This window comes from Alosa alosa, chromosome 5 (genome assembly GCF_017589495.1).
Source record: "Alosa alosa isolate M-15738 ecotype Scorff River chromosome 5, AALO_Geno_1.1, whole genome shotgun sequence".
Taxonomy (NCBI): Eukaryota; Metazoa; Chordata; class Actinopteri; order Clupeiformes; family Clupeidae; genus Alosa; species Alosa alosa.
In genome coordinates, this window is record NC_063193.1 from 27,100,384 (window position 1) to 27,122,955 (window position 22,572).

The 22,572-nt window shown below is 41.0% G+C and overlaps 2 protein-coding genes across 2 annotated transcripts; both read right to left on the bottom strand.

The window, feature by feature from the left end:
- Nucleotides 1-1,851: 1,851 nt before the first annotated feature.
- LOC125294854 (serum response factor homolog A-like) lies at nucleotides 1,852-3,815 on the bottom strand. Its single transcript, XM_048243893.1, has 2 exons — nucleotides 3,267-3,815; nucleotides 1,852-1,915 (listed from the first exon to the last, which is right to left on the bottom strand). The coding sequence occupies exon 1, from the start codon at nucleotides 3,806-3,808 to the stop codon at nucleotides 3,305-3,307; it is 504 nt and encodes a 167-aa protein (XP_048099850.1). The 5' UTR covers nucleotides 3,809-3,815; the 3' UTR covers nucleotides 1,852-1,915; nucleotides 3,267-3,304.
- Nucleotides 3,816-3,830: 15 nt separating this feature from the next.
- On the bottom strand, nucleotides 3,831-21,719 carry LOC125295271. Its single transcript, XM_048244535.1, has 13 exons — nucleotides 21,615-21,719; nucleotides 20,779-20,829; nucleotides 20,549-20,674; nucleotides 10,683-10,784; nucleotides 10,270-10,368; nucleotides 9,987-10,088; nucleotides 9,189-9,675; nucleotides 8,754-8,793; nucleotides 7,435-7,510; nucleotides 5,520-5,633; nucleotides 5,227-5,344; nucleotides 4,010-4,332; nucleotides 3,831-3,921 (listed from the first exon to the last, which is right to left on the bottom strand). Exons 2-13 carry the CDS (start codon nucleotides 20,820-20,822, stop codon nucleotides 3,831-3,833), a joined length of 1,722 nt encoding a protein of 573 aa, XP_048100492.1. The 5' UTR covers nucleotides 20,823-20,829; nucleotides 21,615-21,719.
- Nucleotides 21,720-22,572: the final 853 nt, after the last annotated feature.

Sequence of the window (22,572 nt, forward strand, 5' to 3'; positions counted from 1 at the left end):
AAATTATGATTATGGTGGTGAGTTAAATTAATGTTTTCATCCAAATAACTACCCCAAGTGAAACCAGCAGGGTCTCAGTTTTACGGCCCATTTTGGTCCCTGTAATTCATGTCCAACCCTGCAACACTGTCGCTTATTGTGTGTCTGTGTGTGCGAGAGTGAATCCATATAGAGGTGCTGACTGCTGATCTGCTTGCCATGTATTGTGTGTAAAGACAGACAAGAGAGAAAATTATACAAAATATTTTTGTTTGAGGGTTCTTTAAATTTACTTTCATTTTTTTTAGGTCAACTTCACAGGAAGAGAAAAAAACTTAAACTGACCTAAAGTTGGAATGAATAAAGATTATTATTCACAGCCAAAGGGTGTCTTGTATTTCTTAGTGATGATGTAGGGCTAAATTGTAAAATGCCTAACTCTTTGGGCAGCCGTCATATCAACACTGGTCCTCAGTAGTCATTGTATTATGAAAGTGGCAGGTGGGAAAGAAGGATACACACACAATTTTAAAATATATATATATATATATATTATTTATTATTTATTTATATTTGTCACCTTATGACTCACAGTAATGTACTCTGCAGATCATGCTGAACCATTGTGATTCAAGAGGGGCTTAATAAACTAAGACTTCATGAACAGAAGCTTAGGCCTAATGCTCTGATAAAACACATCATTGCTAGAAATCGAAGGCTGGCACCTTGGTTATTATGTAATACATTATGCCGTGCAGGAGAGCATGGAGAAGGGCCTGAAGTGTATTCTACATGTACAGTAGGGGAGTGATGGTATAGTCCGCCTCATCCAAGAGGAAGTTTTGGAGATGATGGAGTATGAAGTACTGTTGTGGCTCATAACTTACTCAGGCTGGCGTTGCGTTCCTGCTTGCTGGTGAGTTTTCCAGATGTTCGGTGGGGTGTACTATAGTGTGCTTTTAAACATAACCGTAATTTGATTGGCTACCCATTTTAACAGTCCATCTACCCAGTCTCAACAGTTAAAATACATTCTTTCTGTATTGTAGCAGTCACAGGGTAGCCTACATAACAAACCATTTGAAAAAGTAAAGCAAAACTATAACTTTTCAAGGAAGATAGGCATGATGTTTGGATTGATAATATAAAACAATAATAATACTCCACATCATTCTGCAAAACTGAAAACAGAGACTGGTTGATGGAGAAAAAATAAAAACAAAACAATAAAAACGTTAATTGCATTAAATCACTTGCTCTTTAACATTTCACCACTTTTTTAAATCTTAAAACTATCTCATAAAAAAAGGTAAACAGATAAATACTCCTCTCCACCCAACCCCAAACATGTTTTTCTATAAGGGAGAAAAATGTCACTTGTCTTTGTACACAATTGGCAAAAGAAAAAAAAAAAATATATATATATATGTAAAAGCCCCAACTAGCCTACCAGAACCTTCGTTCGAAAATTCTAAAACAACGTTTTTTCATACTGCTGCTGCTGCAGCTGAAGCTGATGCTGGAGAGCAGCTTTTAGCTGGGACATGGTGCCACTGTAGCCCTGCTGTCCTCCTGGGGCTCCCTGCGGCTGCTGCTGCTAGAGAGAAATAGATTGAGAGAGAGAGAGAGAGAGAGAGAGAGAGAGAGAGAGAGAGAGAGAGAGAGAGAGAGAGAGAGAGAGAGAGAGAGAGAGAGAGAGAGAGAGAGAGAGAGAGAGAGAGAGAGAGAGTGTGTGTGTGTGTGTGTGTGAACAGCAAAGTATTTATTGTGTGAAACAGAGTATTGATAATGCACAATCATCATTTCAAGAGCTGAAATGTACACAGAGAAGGCGCGATGGTGCTTGTTCAGCCTACACTTGACCGCCCCAAAACCTCTACACTTCACGTCTTGGGTGAAGCCCCTTCCATCTAAGCTGCCTATACTTCGGCCGCTCCTACCAGCATGAATCAGAGGGAAAAACACGGTTAGAAAAAAGTTAGTTTTTCGCCTACCCATCAGTAAGTCTGTACAAATTTTTTGTTTTATCAATTTACATTTTATTACAAAACAAAAACAAAACAAAAAAACAGTATTTAATTATTAAAGTCCACAGTTTGTTTTTCTTTGTACAGTAAAAATTATTAAATTAAAATCCCATAAACTCAGCACACAGGAGAGGAAAAGAGAGGAAGTCGGCGCAGTGCTTCCCTGGGAGGGGAAGGTTTGAAGAGAGAGAAGGCTGAGAGGGAGCGTAGTCAGTGAGATGGCAAAACAGAGAGGGAGGGAAAAAAGGACAATCCTTCCCCCATCCACCCTCCCAGACGTGAGGGATTGATTCCTTGCAAAGCTCCCTCCTCCTTTTCTCCCTTTAAAAAAAGGTCTCCTCGATAGACAACAACACAGTGTCCTGTAACTGAGCCTTCCTCTAAAGCCAAAAGCCGATGCCTGCAGTGCACCTATAGTGTCAGCAGTAATTTCATGGTTCTAAGTGAAAGTGAAAGACAGAGAGTGAGAGAGAGAGAGAGAGAAAAGGAGGAGGAGCGCACGTTCATGGGAGAGGGTGCTTGAGTGCAGGAGAGCCTTGACACGCGTAGGACTGCCGTTTCCCACACATCCCAGCAACAGCCAGCCATCAGTTCCCTAGCAACACTACCAAAAAGTTCAGATAAGCCCAACACCCCTCATGAAAAAAAAAAAAAAACAAAAAAAAAAAAAAAAAAAGAAAAAGAGTTAAATGAAAATAATGAAAAAGATGAACTCATCCGTTATCCTTGCCTCATTCCGTCCTTAACAAAAATATATTCTTTGTGAATTGTAAGCAGTCTGAATCTACATACGCTTATAAACCGGCCAAAACACAAAGTGTAATGGAAAAAACTTTGATATTTAGACCGATGAAGATGAGTAATATCATAAAAAAAGTAACTGCAAAATGATTACAATCAAGACCGCTTTTATGGAGGAAAAAAACCCAAAGCTATTATGTTCACTAACTTCTCTTTTTTAATTTTTAATACCCACTTTTAAAATCTTAAAAATATTTGTAAAAAGGCAGACATTTTGACCCCAAAAAATAGTACTTGTGTCATATACTAAGCAAGGATATTGCCCAACCCTTTTCACCCATACCCATTTGAACACAATTGGCAAAAATATATATTAACAGCAATAACTTACCATTCATTTATTTAATTAATTTGTCAACTTGTGTATTTAATGAAGCATCTCCCATAGGAAGTTCAGTTCTTTTCATTTATATCAGAAAAATATTAAATAATAATAGGAAAACCTTAAACTGCCCTCACCCAATGGTGCCGTGGCAGTTTCCAATAGCATGGAAATGCTACATAATGTCTAAGCCATTATGATTCATATTAGTCCCGAGATCCTGGTTGTTACCGGACATCACATCGTTTACCCCAGGCCCATGCAGTGCCCCCATACTCCCTAGCTGGGACAGCATGGCGTTCTGATCCGACCCAAACGGGCTTTGGTCCATGTTGGGCTGCTGCTGTTGTTGCTGCTGCTGCTGCTGTTGTTGTTGCTGCTGCTGTTGCTGTTGCTGCTGCTGTTGCTGTTGTTGTTGCTGCTGGAGCAGTTGCCTCCTTGGCAGTAGTTCTCTGAACTGGGGCGAGATGTTGGGCATTCCGGAGCCTTGGCCTGGCATACCTCCTTGTTGTTGTTGTTGTTGCTGCTGCTGCTGCTGCTGTTGGAGAGCTGCCATTTGCTGCTGCTGCTGTATGTTGTCAGCCAGCATGGGACGCTGTTGGAGCTGCTGCTGTTGCTGCTGCTGCAGAGCGCTCATAGAGGCCATGCCTGCCCCCATACTCCCTAGCTGGGACAGCATGGCGTTCTGATCCCGAGGTTGGCTACTGCCATGCCTGCCCCATGTTGCTGTTGCTGCTGCTGTTGCTGTTGTTGCTGCTGGAGCAGTTGCCTCCTTGGCAGTAGTTCACTGAACTGGGGCGAGATGTTGCATTCGAGCCTTGGCCTGGCATACCTCCTTGTTGTTGTTGTTGTTGCTGCTGCTGCTGCTCCTGCCATTTGCTGCTGCTGCTGTATGTTGTCAGCCAGCATGGGGCCGCTTTGGTCCATTGTTGGCAGAGCGCTGCTGCTGGGACAGCATGTTGTTGCGGGCTTTGGTCCATGTTGGGCTGCTGCTGTTGTTGTGCTGCTGCTGCTGTTGTTGTTGCTGCTGCTGTTGTTGTTGCTGCTGCTGAGCAGTTGCCTCCTTAGCAGTAGTTCTCTGAAGTTGGGCATTCCGGAGCCTTCCCCCACTGAGTTCCCTTTCAAGTTCTGCTTCTGCCAAAACTGCTCCGCTATCTTCTGAATTCTGAAAATTTTCTCTGCCATGAGATGGTAATACTCGGCCTGAAATATGATGATGGTCAAACAAAAACAAAGAGGAAATATCCCAGTTAAGACCGAAAGAGTTAAGATTATTAACCATGTAACCAAACAAAACACAACAAAACTTTTACGTGTCCTATACACCAGCCAATGACCACACACACACACACACACACACACTTCCAGAAGTCCAGACAGAAGCCATGCCTGGTTCTCCAGCAACTGCTTAAAAATAGAGGCTATTGCTAAGGCGGCAGCCCTCGTTTCAGCTGTCCTTGTGTAAGACGGACGCGGTCAAGATGAGCCAGTTTACCTGTGCAAGTTCACCGAGCACAGGCACCAACAAAGGCAACAGACACAGTCCTCACCTACAGGAACCTCTTTCTCCATGGGCTTGTGGAACTGTCAATCCGAAGTCAACAAAGCTGATTTCATTGCTAGCTATGCCAACCACCTTTCTTTGGAACTCCTTGCTCTCACTGAGACTTGGATCAAAGCAGAGAACACTGCCACCCCGGCTGCCTTCATGCCCCGGTACGCTCAGGTCAATCCAAATTTTTCTCATCTGTTGTTCCTCATTAATGGAATGCGCTACCAGTTTCTACTAGAGCAGGGAAACCACTCTCCATCTTCAAAACACTTCTTCAGCATGTACAACTAGCCTTCTAATTCTAGTGCTTATCACCTGACTACAATGACCACATAACTGTACAAAAACAACTCACTAATGCACTTTTCTTATTGTACTCTTTAACCTTTTATATTTGTTTTAAATTGCTCTAAAATAGTTGGGAGACTTGTTTTAGAAGCTTTAAACTGTTAACCATGTTTAAGTCGCTTTGGCTAAAAATCGTCAGCCAAATGTAATGTAATGTAATGCTCCCATCCAGACACAACAGACAGAAAATCACTTACCCTGCTTTTGGCAAACTTGTACACGTTCTCCTCTTTCTTGCGTATGACTTCCACCATTTTCTTGATCCAAAGTTTGTTCAGATCATCAATGTTTGGCATCGGGAAAAGTGTCCTAACACTAGAGAGCAAGATGAGGGTGAGTAAAATAAATGGGAGGATCATGATCTGAACATACAATGTGACATCAGTAATGTGACAGTTAATGAAGAGACATGATGAATGTAAGTAACACAACTGGAAAGAAAGTTTGTTAAATTGTGTGTGTGTGTGTGTGTGTGTGTGTAACGGCTTACAAAAACTGGATGAGGTGATCGCGCAGATCCTGTGTGATCTCCTCATACCAGCTCCTCATGCCCTCTATGGATGCCAGGTTGAATGTTGGCATGGTGTTGCTACTGTTCATTAGGCTGCAGCGATGAAGAGGAAGAGAGGGAGAAATCAGGAGAGAGCATTCACTCTCAGCAAGTACCAGCTTTGAGAGACCAACCTAGCTTACAAGTATAGGTAAGATTTAAATTAATCCATGCATAAAAGCAGGAGGGAAATGGCAAAATTCTAAAACAAATTTTGCCATTTCACTTGGACTTGACTGGTAATTATATTTATAGTTATTCTTTTGGCTGACACCATTACACCATTACTCAAAGCGATTTACATATGCCAATTATTACAAAGGTCAATCTCCCCAGTAAATGTTAAAAGTAGTTAAATGTCACCATGTGTTGGAATCTTATACACCAAAAACAAGGTCTCACATCTCGTATGTCAGCCTAACTATAAGTAGTATAGTATAAGTATATATACACCGGTACTCTATTGATCCTGTGAGGGAAATTTGGTCTCTGCATTTATCCCAATCCGTGAATTAGTGAAACACACTCAGCACACAGTGAACACACAGTGAGGTAAAGCACACACTAATCCCGGCGCAGTGAGCTGCCTGCAACAGCAGCAGCGCTCGGGGAGCAGTGAGGGGTTAGGTGCCTTGCTCAAGGGCACTTCTGCCGTGCCTGCTGGTCGGGGTTCGAACCGGCAACCCTCCGGTTACAAGTCCGAAGCGCTAACCAGTAGGCCACGGCTGCCCCCATGTTTTTTAACTATGTTTTTCAAGCTACATTGAATAACTACATATATCACAGTAAAAATGTTATAGCCTAAACTGTTTGTACCAAATATTGCATGACCTTACCTAAACACCCCTTATGTAGGACACCCATGGATAAAGTAATCCTTGAAAAACCTCACCTAGACATCTGCTCGTTATCTGGCAGCTTAACAAATACTTTTAAGTTCTACAAAGTCTTCCAACACATCTAGGAGAGTTTTGAGCACTCTCAGAGTGGTGAAGTCCCGCCCCTTCCGTTTGCCTCCATGGGACCCATCTTTCAAAAAAAATTGAACGGCAGTCTATGGCGAAAAATAAATTATTTTCTGGTCCCGGTTGACTTGTGCCTTGAATTACCCATATGATGTTTGTCAATTTTAAAGACAAATTTTCATGTAAAGACATTTGCAGTTTGTTTCGTAACTATTGAATTACAACATTGTAAAAGATGGTAATTCCAACGACTACAAACCCATCAGTCGCGCTAGTGACGTTAGCTCATTCACAGCCACACTAGATTGTACAAGCATACCAGCAACAGGTCTTAATTGGGGTTTCCTTGCCGAAGAAAATACCATGAGTCAGAGGATTAAACACATCAGGTAAGTTGCATTCGTCCATAGACTGTACATTACATACTGTTAAGTGACACAGCAGGCAGCAAGATGCAACCGTTAACTAGCATAACAGCTCTTATCGTTTCATTACGTTGGTGACGTACATCGTTCGAGACGAGAGATGTAGTCCACTGAGTGGATTCGCACAAAACCAACATAACTTTTGAAGTCTATCGAACAACAGTACTTTCTTGACGTGAAAAATTATCTTTTAAATTCACACACATCATATGTGAAATTTGTGGCACAATTCAAACTGGACCAAAAAATAATATTTATCTCTCCATTAACTCCCTTTCATAATTTTTTAAAGATTTTTAAAGATAGGTCCCATGGACGGGAAGTAGAAGGGGCGGGACTTCACCACTCTATCCACAGTGGTTGTTCAAAAGTGTTTTAAGGAAACACTTTCCTGACCTCACACTATTCCCATGAATCACTCCTACATTGCATGTCTGTTGACTGGTTGCAAAACTAAAGGCTCACTTCGGAGAGTTCCTGTTGAGGTGCATCACGGTGTCCTGCAGAGGGCTGCCTTCCTGCTTGGGTGCCTGGTTGCCCACTGCTCCAATTAAAGGTGTAGATTTTTGAACATTGTAAGTTCCGCAACAATTGAAGGTTCAAAAATTCTATGTTGAATTCAATGAACCCAGATATTCTTTAGAACGTTCATTTCTCAACATTCCCGTCACACCGGTGTGACGGTACTCCTTTAAGGGTTAACTAGGTTATCTTCTGGGAACATAAGACACAGGTGAGTAGAGATAGGATGAACACACACACACGTTAAAAAAAAAAAAGTTTCAAGACACCACAGTGCCCAAATATCCATTAAATTAAGCATGCAAACAAGAAACAAGCAAGGTCTCTTGTAATAAGACTTTGTAAGTGTGGTACTGTATTAGATGGAATGCAAATCCATGGAATTGTGAACTCAACAAACAGGTAAACATAAAGTTGTGTTCACAACAACTCAAACCTACACAAAGTACAAAGTACCTTTAAAGGGATACCAGGCAAGCCTGATGCTTTTTCTCTATGAAACTCCCCCTAGCATCTGTACGTGTCGATACATGTGCGGGCCCTCGCTCGGTCTAAAGCTCTTTTCCTTGTCTTTGCATCTTCCATCAAGGGTTTTCGCTGCTTCTTCGCCAGCTCTGCCATTATACACACGTTTGCAACAATCTCTAACGTTTCGTTAGCCTACCTCTGTGCTGTGGATGCAGGATGTAAACTGATCCTGCTTCTCGCGATGTCTGAGACTTTGTGAGACTGAAGGTCGGCGGGTACGATACACTGAACTTGCAAGCGGGATATTCTTCCTACAGGCAGTAGGGGCGGACGAGAGAGTCTTCATTCACCCTGTAATGAGTCATTTAACCATATACCGACTTACGAAGATGATTAATTAGCACGAAAACGTTGCCTCGTGTCCCTTTAAAAAGCAAAACAAGGGGGGCGCTGTGGCACAACAGGCTACGGCGCCCATACCATGTACGGGTCCTAGTGCCCACGGGGACCCAAGTTCGAATCCGACCTGCGGTCATGTCCCGATCCCACCCCATCTCTCTCTCTCCCACTCACTTCCTGTCTACCTTCACTGTCCTGTCGGAATAAAGGCAAAAAAAGCCCCAAAAATATACTTAAAAAAACAACAACAATAGACTGCAGTTAATGATGAAAATGTCATCTCTACTCTGGTTGAGACTGCAAGAACCTCAAAGCAACTTCTAGTACCACTAGTTACACTATCACAGTGAAGTCACCAGATTGTTTATATGGTCATCCAGATCCTTTATCCTTACCCAGCTCTTCAAACATGTACTCGAGCCCTTGGTCAATATCCTGTGGAAAGGAAGATTAAGTGGGTATGGATGGACACATGATATGGAGAGCTTAGAAGTAGATGTGGAATTATAATTTGATTTGAAACATAGGTCATAATTACATCGACAGCAAACCAATCAATCTAACAGCCAGACTCTGCTGAAGCAATCTCCTTCACTCTGCTAGAGATGCACTTGACTAATAAGTTAGTCCAGGCTGCATGTCAATGCCCTCCGAGGTGTGTTGAGTCAGTTATAGTAGTAGTAGTAGTAATGTTTGGGTCTGATCACCTTTCACATATTTCAGGTCTCCATTTTGTATGGGTTTTCTGATGCCAAAAACTACATATGAAAAAAAAAAAAAAAAAAAAACAGCTACTAAAGCAATATGTGTGATCAGTATTTATATCTTACCAGTTTGAAGTCTTCAGTCTTAACCTCACACTGCTTCTTGGGTTTTTCCTCCTGATGTTCAGGCTCCGCCAGTGTGTGTTTCTGCAGTGCTGGAACTGTGTAGTGCTGCCTGATGTGAGACTCACAAAAGGAGGCAGAGCAGGTCAGACAGGATTTCACAGCTCTGAGTTTCCTCCCAGTGCAGAAATCACAGGTCACATCTCCAGGACCTGCATAGCAGTGAGCAGGAGGAACAGGACTGAAGTGCTGGAGCTTCTGGACCACCACTGCTAAGGCTGAGTTTGTGTAAAGTGCAGGACAGGAGCTGTATGTCTGTGAGCACTGGGGACAGGCATAGTGTCCTGCATGGTTAGGCTGGGCCCAGTATAAGGTGATGCACTGCCTGCAGTAACTGTGTCCACAGGGGATGGAGACTGGGTCCTTCAGCACTTCCTTACACACTGAACATCTGAAGTGGTCCTCTGTCAGAAGACTGGCTGATGGCTCACTGTAGAGACATAAGCAGAAACGGTTGATAAAGTGTTCTAAAGGATCTTTGCTCTAAGTAACCAAGCAACATTATCCTGGCGTTTCAGACTAATATTCTAATAGGCAGAGCACCTGTAGAGTGGTCTAATGGGTCAAATTGGAAATGTTGCGTCTTTATCTGCACTCTCAGTCTGGGTCTGGGGATTAACCTGTGGTGCAGGAGTCTATACAGGGGGAGTTTACAGAAACCATTCTCCATAGCTATAGAACACACTTAACTGAGTTAAAAAATATCAATGTACAGTGTTAAGGAATTCCTCCAAAAGTCACCTTGAGTCAGATAATGCAAATTCTTGTTTAAAGTTTGCTGGTGGGTCCATTGACTTTAGAGACACACAGCTGGGTGCAGGTGAGTCTGATGTCGCCTTCACTCTGAAATCACAACATATTCAAAGTCACAAAGATTGTATACCCCTCTAGCCAATTTCATGAGCCTGTGCAAAAACGTATCACAAACTCACGCTGGTTGAGAACGACAGGCTTAGATCACCCATTTTAATATTACAACCTGAAAACAGGTTTTATCTCAAAAGTGGAAGGTTAATATACTGACCTTGAATCACATAATTCCTGCTTGAAGTTTAGTGGTGAGTCCATTGACATCAGAGACACACAGCTTGATGCAGGCGAGTCTGACCTCTCCTTCTTTACTCTGAAATTACAACAAATTCAGTCAAAAAGATCATACAATTGTTTTATTATATTCAATTTACAAGTGTGAAATAAAAAAAATCAACTGATAATATTTCTGATGCTGCATGTGGTCACATGACCTCACTGGGTCAAATATATACTCTGTTTATTTGTAAACATGGAAGTTTTGTCACTGCAGTTAAATACACAGATATTCTTAATACTAGAACTGATGATAAATGGATGAACTGGCAAACTGTCTATAAGTTAGATCATCCATCATTAACCTGAAAACAGGTCTCATTTAAAATGTTGGAAGGTTGCTATACTGACTTTGAATCACACATTAATTCCTGCTTGAAGTTTGCTGGTGGGTCCATTGACTTTAAAGACACACAGCTTGATGCAGGTGAGTCTGACCTTTCCAACTTCACTCTGAAATCACAACACATTCAAAACCATAATGAAAGTTTGCAGCACAGTAGTAGAGTAGACAATGGGAGGATGTTTCAAGGGATACAGCCATCTAATTTTTAGTTGTAACACATACAAAGCCTTACATATTAGCCCCCAATTCATAAGCACGGGTTTTGTGCATCAGTTACCATGCATGAGAATAGCTGAGGAAACCTATATTTGGTCATTTCAGTGACACAATGACACAGAGACATTGAAGAAATGTGCATAAAGCATAATTGGCTTAAGCAATTAGTGTATGTTGCAGTAAAGTCATTCTTAATCAGCTACCTACAATGGTTCAACCATGCCTTATTAACTTGTACACAGAGCTCAGGATCATGTTTGTGCTTAGTGTAATGAAATGAGCTACATGTATAATAACTATGCCAAGTTAATAAATCAACTTTTCTTATTGCCAGCCACCCTACCTATTGATGAAATTACTGTAGGACCTATTATGTCACTACTATGCATGTTTTCAATTGATGAAAGTGAATTAGCGACCCACTACTTGCCCTATGACAACTCCTAATCCCCTTGAACAATTAATTTCCTACACTGGACAATTTGAACTTTCTGACACTAAATCAGATTCATGCATTATCATAATGGATATGTAACCATCTCACCTCTTTGTAACATACACCTCAGGTGGCATTAAACACCATGTTTTTTTCTCTACACCTAACTAACTTATTAATTTATCATGTAAACAGACCTTACTGTTCTGTACTGACCCTAAGCAGATCTTCAATTCTAGGGAGTTTTTCCTCGCCCCTGTTACTCATGGGCCTTCTCTGATTGTTTAACACTCTGTAAAGCGCCATGAGATACGTGTAATGTTTTTGCACTCTATAAGTGATATTAAATTGAAATTGAAATTAATAGGCTACTGGCCTATTACATTTTGTTTATGAGGTCACAGAAGTTTCTAAGCAAATGTTTTGAATATTAAAATGTGGTAGGCGGTGCGGTGAATTAAATAATAAGTCAGTTTTTCCCAGACAAAAACTCTGGGTGGCAGCCTTATTTTCATATAAAATTGCAATATCACTATTAAGCAATGGCACGAGTGTAAGTGGTGTTGGTAAAGGATATCACCATGGCTGTAATTTGGCCGTAGGTGCCAGGCCGAAGGTCGTTATAGTCGTGGCGATATCCATTACCAACACTGCAATACTCAAGAGTCCTACTCTAGTTCTACTCAAGAGTCAAGTTCAGTGTTCAAGTTTTTCAAAGCAGACAATATGAAAGTACAATGTGAAGTACAATGCATTGCATATATTAACCTATAATATACACATATCAGTGTTTCCTCTACGTTTATTTCAGCATGGCGGCCGCCCACAGTTTAACTAATACCGCCACGGTATCAGAATCAGGGCAGACGCACATTTGCTTTTTAAATAAACCTGCGAAGTATCCTCCCCTGATGGCTGCCGCTCACACTGCAATTTAACAATAAGTAGCCTAAACTAGTCAGTGGTTATTATGGCCCGTCCAGTTTCAGTTCACATATTATATACTGTGTATTGATGTAGCCTATTTAAAGCATTAACTTTCTTCTAAGTGTTTCCACTTCATTTAGCGGTGCCACTGCTTCAGAATTAGGGGAGATGCAAAATATTGTCCGGAAGCATAGTAGCCTAGGCTAAATGCCCTCCGCTGGCTGCTGAAAATTGCAGTTTAAGAATAAACAGCAATGCTAATCCAAGGTACATGTCTAGTTTTATTCTATAAATATATTGTTTTTATAGACATTAGTGGCATGCGCTATCAAGAGCTTTCATGTGCTACTCATGTTCATCAACATCGCAAAAACTACAATTTTCGCACAACTTGGTGGAAAGGTATATCACAGGCCAAGGAAAACCCATTAATTTCTGACGCTGATCGTATAAAGTATTTCCCATATTGTAGTCTATAGGCCTAAGCTCGCTCGCAACAACAACAAAAATGAAACTGGAGAGAGGATATCCGCGAAGACACCGCTGTTACATTAGATGTGCACTCGAATCGACACAGAAAAAAAAAAGCAACGACTGCTGGTAGTAACGAAGGTAAATTGCAAAACATTTTGTATGCACTCGCGGTGATGGCCTAGTATGCCTGATGTGAATCACGGACTATAAAGTAAAGGAGACAAAACTTAATTTCTGTCATAACGAAGTAAGCTAAGCGTTTCTCCATTGTCACTTGAACTACCGGTATGTTCAAGCGTTCAAGTGACCATGTGGTTTAATGCATGGGTTAAAGGTGCCATGTGTAATGTCTGCCAAAAATCAATTCATACTCCACATTCCATAAAAGATGGGGGCAGTATACCTCTAGAAAGTGAGTTGGTCTACCCGAGTAACAACCGAGAAACGTGCATTGCAGTTTGGCTGGCGGTTATGTTGCCCGCATACCGCCTCCCATGGCCGAAACTGGTATTATGACACCTGTCGGGCTGTGGCTAGTAATTTAGCATGCTAATTCAGGTTGATATCTCTGCAGCACTATACCTTGTTATTTTTTTAATGACATCATCACCCTTATTTCTTCTCATTCTTTTGATGCGCGTAGCTCATTTTTTGGATATTCTTACACATGGCACCTTTAACGTGACGTGAGTCAGACAGAAGATGGGCCTGTCTTAGTTCCTGAATCCTGTCCCTCACAAGTCACGTTAGACTAAATGGTGTGATTAGCAAAGAATTAAAAAAACAATCCGGGGAGTGACACCCGACCAGTTTTAACAAAAAATCTAGCAGAAACACTGCATATAAAACTACCCATACTGAATGCATAAGTATAAACCATGGAGTGAGTTCTGCTTGTCCATAGATTATATATGGCTGTTCTTTAAATAAGTAGCATATCTGTACATTTTGGTATGTGGTTTGGTATTTGGTACATCAAGTATGAAAAAATGTAAGGCAAGGAAGACTATTGCAGTAAAGGTGATGCTGTCACATGCCAATTACACTAAATTTGATGTCAAAGCCAATGCCAGGGAAGGCTTCTTGTGTACTGTGCCCCAAATGGATAATGCTATTGCAAAATACCACTGACACTACACTAGTGTCACTATAATCAGGTAGCTGGACATAGATATGGTTTATTTCAAATATACTACATTGTCATTATTTTCTACAAAATTATGCAAATAAGGACACTGCAGACAACTATTTTATGTTGTTTCTGTTTCAGTCCCCTATGAATATCAATATTTTTTTTATTTAACTTTGGATATGTTCATCTTACTGGGTCAAACACACAAAAGGACTGATTGTACATATATTGGTGTTCACGTTTATGCAAATTTGTTAAACTAATTTAAAACCTGAATTTTACATTTTAATTTACATTATGGTTTTCCCTAAGACAGCATACTCCTCCCCTCTTCGATAGTCAAGTCAAGTCAGTTTTATTTAGTATAGCACATTTAACATGCACAGAGTGCAACCCAAAGCACTCCACATAACACATTGACACAAAACAATATGAATATGAACAGCAGCCAAGTCAAAACAGCACAATGTCTGATAATTATTCACCTTAAATAAAATTTGCTGATTCAAGTAAATCTTGTACACTTCTTGTACTCAAATCTCGGTACTCAAAACACTTGACAGTATCGACATAAGAGTGACATGACACTGTCATAAGCACATGACTGTCATGACACATGAACCCTAACCCTTATCCTAATCCTTTTCTTAGGATAGGATTAGGGTAAGGGTAATCCCTAGGTAAGGATACCCTATTCCAACACCCACCAGCCAGGACCCAACCCAAACATTATCATTAAACCAGCCGACAAGGGTTCCAAAATAGTCATCTTAGACACTCACCAATACCTCCTAGAAGCCAACAGGCAACTTTCTAACTAGGGATCAACCGATATGTTTTTTTCAGGGCCGATACCGATATCAATTATTACCAAAACAGGAGGCCGATAACCGATATGTAAAACCGATATGTCAGTTGTCAAAAAGGGGGGTAGATAGTAAAGGCGATATGCTGCAAAAAATTCACTCAAAAGCATTTAATTATGCAAACTTTTCTTTTGATATACAATTGTCTCTCAACTTGCATCACATGTAAATCCTGTGTATGATATTAATCCAAGAACTGAGTGATAGCAATTATTTTCATAGACTAGGCCTACACAATGGGCTATGTGCTTGTTAAGGGACCTGTCACAAAGAGGATGCTTTGCCATCGTGTGTGTGAGTGCACGAGAGAGGGAGAGGAAGATGTGCATGCGTGATGGGAAGTGTTACGGTTGAACAGTTTAACAAAACAGTTTAAAAATAGTTCTTAGGCTATTTAAGCATGCAATTTGTGTCCATGTGTAGGCTACACTTTGGTGAGCCTAAAAAGCACGTTAATAGCCAGCTCAGGCTGCGATTTAGGCTAACCTACTTCAGGTCGAATTAAATTACGGCTGGCCCTGGGTGCCTGTAGCCTAGTCTTTTCTGACAGTCCGTTTCAAAAAGGAGCAACTAGACTTTTTGACGTTCACTATCGCATATTTAGGACTTGTCTACTATGGGTGGGTGCTTTACTTATTGATCCGGATCAAAGAGACAATAGCGTCCAAAGTGGTGTTTTTAATAAACTTCACACTTTCTTCCCCCTTGGTCTCAACTAATCCACTCCTCTGTTTCTTCTGGTTCTCAATAAAGCTACATTTTTCCTTTCCCCTCTTTTCCCAGGTCCTGTCTTATTTATTTATAAAATACTTATATTATTATATTAAAATGTTATTAATCCATTATTACTTTGTTATTACCCCCTTTCTTTCTTCCACTCCCCCTAGACTACCCAGGACTTTTACTTTTTATCCTTTACACAACTTAGATGTGGTTACCTTTTATTTTGCAGTGTCGTGTTGATTTTCAAAGGTTGTTTTCATGAATTGATTTTTAGCACTTACAGCACTTTTCCTGGTTTAAGTCAATCCCTTACCCCCAGCCCCATTCTTGCACTTACCTTTTGTTTTTTCTTTTAGCCCCAGTCCCTAACCCTAACCCCACCCAGCTGCTTGGCCTAACCCCAACCCCCTCCCCCTTAACCTAACCTCTAGCCACTTGGCTAAATTCCAACCCCAGCCCCCACCCCTTAGCCTAACCCCCAACCCCTTAGCCTAACCAGGGGGTCAGGATTTGAAGGGTTAGCTTCAGCCACTTAGCATGGCATTTGGCCGCCGACATTTTTGAAAACATGGCGTTACATGGTTGCAACTTCCGGCACCAGTTTTTACATGCTGATTGGTAGATGACCGTTCATGCACGAGTTTAGTGTTGGGCACGAAAGGCCCTCTCAGCGTCCACGTTGGTTTGCATTTCTGCAAGGCGACAAGTAAACAACTAACTACTTGGATTAAGCTACTGATACTTGTCTTAATGCCTACATGGTTAGGCTGTATTATACCGGACTTTGTGGTAAATAAAAGAAAAAGTCAATGTCATATCAGGATATTATTTGCCTTATGTGTGGGTTGACAAGGTAACTGATTATGACCATACATTTTAGCAGATACATAGCAATGACCTATATCAAATTAGGCCTATTAGCCTACTCATTGCGTTGTGTATGAAAACTATTTTAAAACATAGATTGTATTCATACCTGTAGTCCATGACAACGCAAACGCCTGGATCATGTAACCCATCTCCTCAAGTGATTAAAAAAATCGAAACAAATGTCAATGACTTATTTAGTTTGCTTTCTTGCAACATTCACATGATTAGGCTATGCATTTGATTTAAATGGCCAGGCTTCCAGTCGAGGCAAAAGCCAAATATCAGCTACAGTTGCAGACTCTTGAAATGCCTGCTCGAACCACAATACCCGAGGGATGTGCTTATCGGTAAGTTTAATTTGGCGCTGGCATCATTATGTGTGTAGCCTAAAGTGACTCAATATTGATTCGCATTGTTTATTATCACATATAAATATATCACATTAAATAACCTAGGACTTCAGAGACAGGGCAAACTTCTACCACCATTCCCAAAATGTTATCCAATTAAAATAAATTTGCGCTTATAACGAGGGTGAAGTGAAGCGCTCCTGAACAAATTCTTTTCCTCTGAGGGAATGTCCAATCCTCATCAACGACATACCGTTGTACCTGACGTTGTCTCTGTCTGTAACGTGAAATCTAATAGGCTAATTCTAGCTGGTGCCGGAAACGAACACCCATGAAACGCCATTTTCATAAAGATGGCTGCGGTCAATTTCAAACTTTTTTGGCTTAAGTAGCTCGCCCTAGCATGGGCCATTGAAATGAATGGGGGTGGGACTTAGTCACTCTCTCAGTTATATATAATACCTCCATGAGCCTAACCCCAGTCCCTTAACCTAACCCCACCCAGCTGCTTGGCCTAACCCCAACCCTATCCCTTAACCTAACCTCTAGCCACTTGGCTAAATTCCAACCCCAGCCCCCACCCCTTAGCCTAACCCCCAACCCCTTAGCCTAACCAGGGGGTCAGGATTTGAAGGGTTAGCTTCAGCCACTTAGCATGGCATTTGGCCGCCGACATTTTTGAAAACATGGCGTTACATGGTTGCAACTTCCGGCACCAGTTTTACATGCTGATTGGTAGATGACGGTTCATGCACGAAGTTTAGTGTTGGGCACGAAGCGTCCTCGTAGCACGTTGGTTTGCATTTCTGCAAGACGACAAGTAAACAACTAACTACTTGGATTAAGCTACTGATACTTGTCTTAATGCCTACATGGTTAGGCTGTATTATACCGGACTTTGTGGTAAATAAAAGAAAAAGTCAATGTCATATCAGGATATTATTTGCCTTATGTGTGGGTTGACAAGGTAACTGATTATGACCATACATTTTAGCAGATACATAGCAATGACCTATATCAAATTAGGCCTATTAGCCTACTCATTGCGTTGTGTATGAAAACTATTTTAAAACATAGATTGTATTCATACCTGTAGTCCATGACAACGCAACGTCTGGATCATGTAACCCATCTCCTCAAGTGATTAAAAACGAAACAAATGTCAATGACTTATTTAGTTTGCTTTCTTGCAACATTCACATGATTAGGCTATGCATTTGATTTAAATGGCCAGGCTTCCAGTCGAGGCAAAAGCCAAATATCAGCTACAGTTGCAGACTCTTGAAATGCCTGCTCGAACCACAATACCCGAGGGATGTGCGCTTATCGGTAAGTTTAATTTGCGCTGGCATCATTATGTGTGTAGCCTAAAGTGACTCAATATTGATTCGCATTGTTTATTATCACATATAAATATATCACATTAAATAACCTAGGACTTCAGAGACAGGGCAAACTTCTACCACCATTCCCAAAATGTTATCCAATTAAATAAATTTGCGCTTATAACGAGGTGAAGTGAAGCGCGTTCCTGAACAAATTCTTTTCCTCTGAGGGAATGTCCAATCCTCATCAACGACATACCGTTGTACCTGACGTTGTCTCTGTCTGTAACGTGAAATCTAATAGGCTAATTCTAGCTGGTGCCGGAAACGAACACCCATGAAACGCCATTTTCATAAAGATGGCTGCGGTCAATTTCAAACTTTTTTGGCTTAAGTAGCTCGCCTAGCATGGGCCATTGAAATGAATGGGGGTGGGACTTAGTCACTCTCTCCAGTTATATATAATACCTCCATGAGCCTAACCCCCAACCCCTTAACCTAACCCCTACCCCTTAACCTAACCTCCAGCCACTTGGCTAAATTCCAACCCCGGCCCCTTAGCCTAACCCCAACCCCACCAAAGGCTAACCATTGCCCCCACCCTCAGGCTAACCTCAACACCCAAGGCCGACTCCAGCCCCCCACCCCTTATCCTAACCAGCCCCTTGGCCTAAACCCAACCCCTTATCTTAACCCTTCATTAAGTATTTATTTATTTTTCTTCTTTCTTTCTTTCCCTTTTCTAATATACATATTTCTTAATTAAATATTTTATATATATATATATATATATATATATATATATATATATATATATATATATTATATATATATATATATATATATATATATATATTATTTTATAGACAGTTGACCTTTTCCTACCCTTATTTCCCTCCTTGTTGGTGTGGTTGGATCCAATCGGCCAGTGCACTCACAGTCACCCACTCCACCAAATATCATGTTCCCCTAACCCAACCCCTTAGCCTAACCCCAACCCCCATCCCTTAACCTAACCTCCAGCCACTTGGCTAAATTCCAACCCCAGCCCCTTAGCCTAACCCCAACCCCTTAGCCTAACCCTACCTCCTAGGCCAACCCCAGCCCCTATCCTAAGGCTAACCCTTACCCCCACCCTCAGGCTAACCTCAACCCCCAAGGCCAACTCCAGCCCCCCACCCCTTATCCTAACCAGCCCCTTGGCCTAAACCCAACCCCTACCCCTCATCTTAATTAAATAAATAAATAAATAAATAATTAATGAAGGGTTTTCTTCTTTTTTTCTCCCCCTTTCTAATATACATAATTTCTTAATTAAATATTTCTTTATATATTTATTATTTTATTTTTAGACAGTTGACTTCTTCCTACCCTTATTCCCCTCCTTGTTGGTGTGGTTGGATCCAATCGGCCAGTGCACTCACAGTCAACCACTCCACCAAATATCATGTTCCCCTAACCTAACCCTAATCCTAACTCTAACTCTAACCCTAACCATAAGCCTACACCTAACCCCAACTTGTAATGACAAAAACTAAATGTCACTTAAAGGACCAGTATGTAGGAAATAATGGAAAATAAACTGCAATCATTCCAAAAATGATCACCATATGTTGTCAGAGAGTAAGGAAACACGATGAATTGAAGTAATGGCTTATTTGACATTACTCTAACCCGTAAAACCCCGCAAAACCCATGTAAAAAAATGAGTTACGGGGCGGAATCTCTTGGAATTTTCGTTTATGTTTTGAACGATTAATTCTAGAATATTATTAATATTAATAATGGGCTGGCGTGTCCTCCTATTTGTGTTGCCAAATTAGCAAAGGCCAACTGTCAACTTGCTGTCAATTGTAGTCATGAACGCCTACGAGAGGCAGGCAAATTTCTAAAATTAAAACAAGAAACAAATTAAGTGGACATCGGAGGAGCTTCCTGAGATGGTGATGTCTTTGTCAAACGAAGAATATCAAGTCTAACGCAGAGCTGGCCATATTTCTCCACAACAGGTAGCCTAGGCTAAACTTCATCTGCATCGCAAACTTCAGCTAAATATGTTACGTTGGTTAGGTATTTTTTGTTTTCACTGTTTCCGTAATGTGTAGCTGGGTCATGGTTGGAGAAACGTTAAAGCAGCTGCAGGTCAACTAACGTTAGCTAAGTTTTCATCTGGCAACCCAGAAGAGGCTCGCGTCTGGTAGTCTTGAGAACATTCACCAGTGTTTTTATTTTGGCCTACAGAACGTTCGGTAACAATCCTACAAATCGCACCTTTAATATATATATATATATATATATATATATATAAGTTTTATTGCAGACACAAGTCCATAGCATACACATACATAAATATAAACATAATAATGGAAGCGTTATGTCATAAATGCTTATAACTTGCTTATGACAGGTTCATGACAGTGTTGTGTCACTCTTATGTCAATACTGTCAAGTAAAGTGTAACCCAAATCTCCTTCAGACCATTTGTCTCATTTATTCTGTTTCAAACCTGAAATAGATTAGTCAAATAAAAAAGTCTGAACTTCTCAGCTGACCTTAAATCAGATGTAAAGTCTTCTTTTAAGTTTACTGGTGGATCCATCGACTTTACAGACAAACAACTGGGTGCAGGTGAGTCGGACCTCTCCATTTTGACCCTCACCCTAGAATCATTGAAGCGTCTAGTCATAGCCATTTATTTTACACAGTCCATTTTGTAAAGTTTAAAAGTTATATTTGAAAAAAGGAATCCACACGCAATTGAGAATCTGGATAATAAAATTACCTTTTCTCTGTTGAGGATGATACTGGGGATTTTGTTCTCTTCATGATGTTTCTAGATGCAAATTCAATAACATATTCAAGAATTTCACAAAAAAAGTGCACATTCACAAAATTAGTTTAGGCTATGTTGTCATTTTAAGCACTCTGTGGCTCTGTCTGCGTCCAACAGTGTCTGACTCACTGACAGACAGAAAGGCTAGCCTAATATGTTTGAGGTAGCGTAGGCCTAAGAGAACAGAAACTGGAGTATGCTTCGTGTTAATGAATCAAAAATTACACACGTCTTCCACAGGCGCAAATGTGACGGAGGAGTACGTATGCCACAGCCTTAAGTGTCCATCTTGAAACTATCGATACCTAACTTGGTAGGCTACCAGACTCGCTCAACAAAGACATATTTCACTTTATCGTCGCAGACACCCAAATCGCCCCAATTTAAACCAATCATCCATGAATGCCATTGATTGTGAAGAGGTGACCAACTTAGCCAAGGCGGAAGGAATCAAGGAAACTGAAGCCAACCTGAACACGTTCACCGAAAATAGCCTAGGCGATAGGCCTACTAATAGGCTAAAATGATGTAGCCAATCTAATCAAAGCTTGAGCACCCTCCATGTCAAAACCATAGCCTATAACGGCACATTAATTAGGTAGGCCTATAGATTAATTTAAAGATATAATCCACATAGCCTGTAGGCTAACGGTGCTGATAGAACACGGAGCGAGCGGAAGTAGGCCTAGTCGTCACGTTTAACGTTACAAAATAGTCTTCCTTCATTAAGCTACATCTCTCACAGTTCTCATCACTCATAGGCTAGGCCTGAATTATCCCCTTACCTGGGCTAATTGTTGAGTTAACTTCCCTTTCGCGCAATTGCGAATAGGTTATCGTCTCAATCAAAATGGATCCTGAGCTCCTGTAAGACACCCTGCAAGACACAGTTTCGTTTTCTAATTGTCTCACCTGTCTCCCAACTTGGGAGGTTAAATTGGGCCGGAGCGCAGCTCCGCCTCCTCAACCTACCGGAGCTCAGCTTATCACAAAACCCACACAGCTCAGCATGTAATGGCAGTACAGAAAAAGAAAAGCTTTAATCCCCCAAGCTTGTCCGTAGTTAATCGATTACTTCTTTTAATTCGTTCACGAATCTATTCCAATTACCCAAAATATGTGTACACTTTAACCGTTTACTTTTTTTATCAGAAAACTTCTTATATCCAATGACATCTAGAGCTCATCAATCATTGATATAGGTACGTTACTTGTCAAAACACTTAATGACACAAACTTCAATACTCTCATTAATGTGCAGCTTTAAATCAAAAAATTCTAATTTACTCCCTAAATTATGTTTCTTTTTTAACTTTACTCTTGGTTCTTTTCACGCACAGAGGAGAAAAAAACTCTTTGCTTTCACCTGGTCAGAGTTTCTTCACTGCGGCGGGTGCACACGCGCACAGCGTCCTCCCTCTTGGTAGGCTTCCAGCTGGGGTTGGTCACGTCAGCCCGGGGCCCAAAGTAGACTCTTCTTACAGATGTGAAGTTTCAAAATCTGCCCTCGACGTCTGTTTGAACCCGAAGACTCAGTCTGACCTCGCCGAATGGATGTTCTCGTCTTCCCCCTCCTCTTGCGTTCGGGTCACGGAAACCAAATGTTGGATTCACGATCGTTTTGCGTTGTGTTTTAGTTCTGATGTCTGTACTGAAGATGGTCAATAAAGCTTGACGGCTGGATCAGGATCGGTGATTAAAATAATTTATTGTAGATGGTACAACACTCACTAACCGAGCACA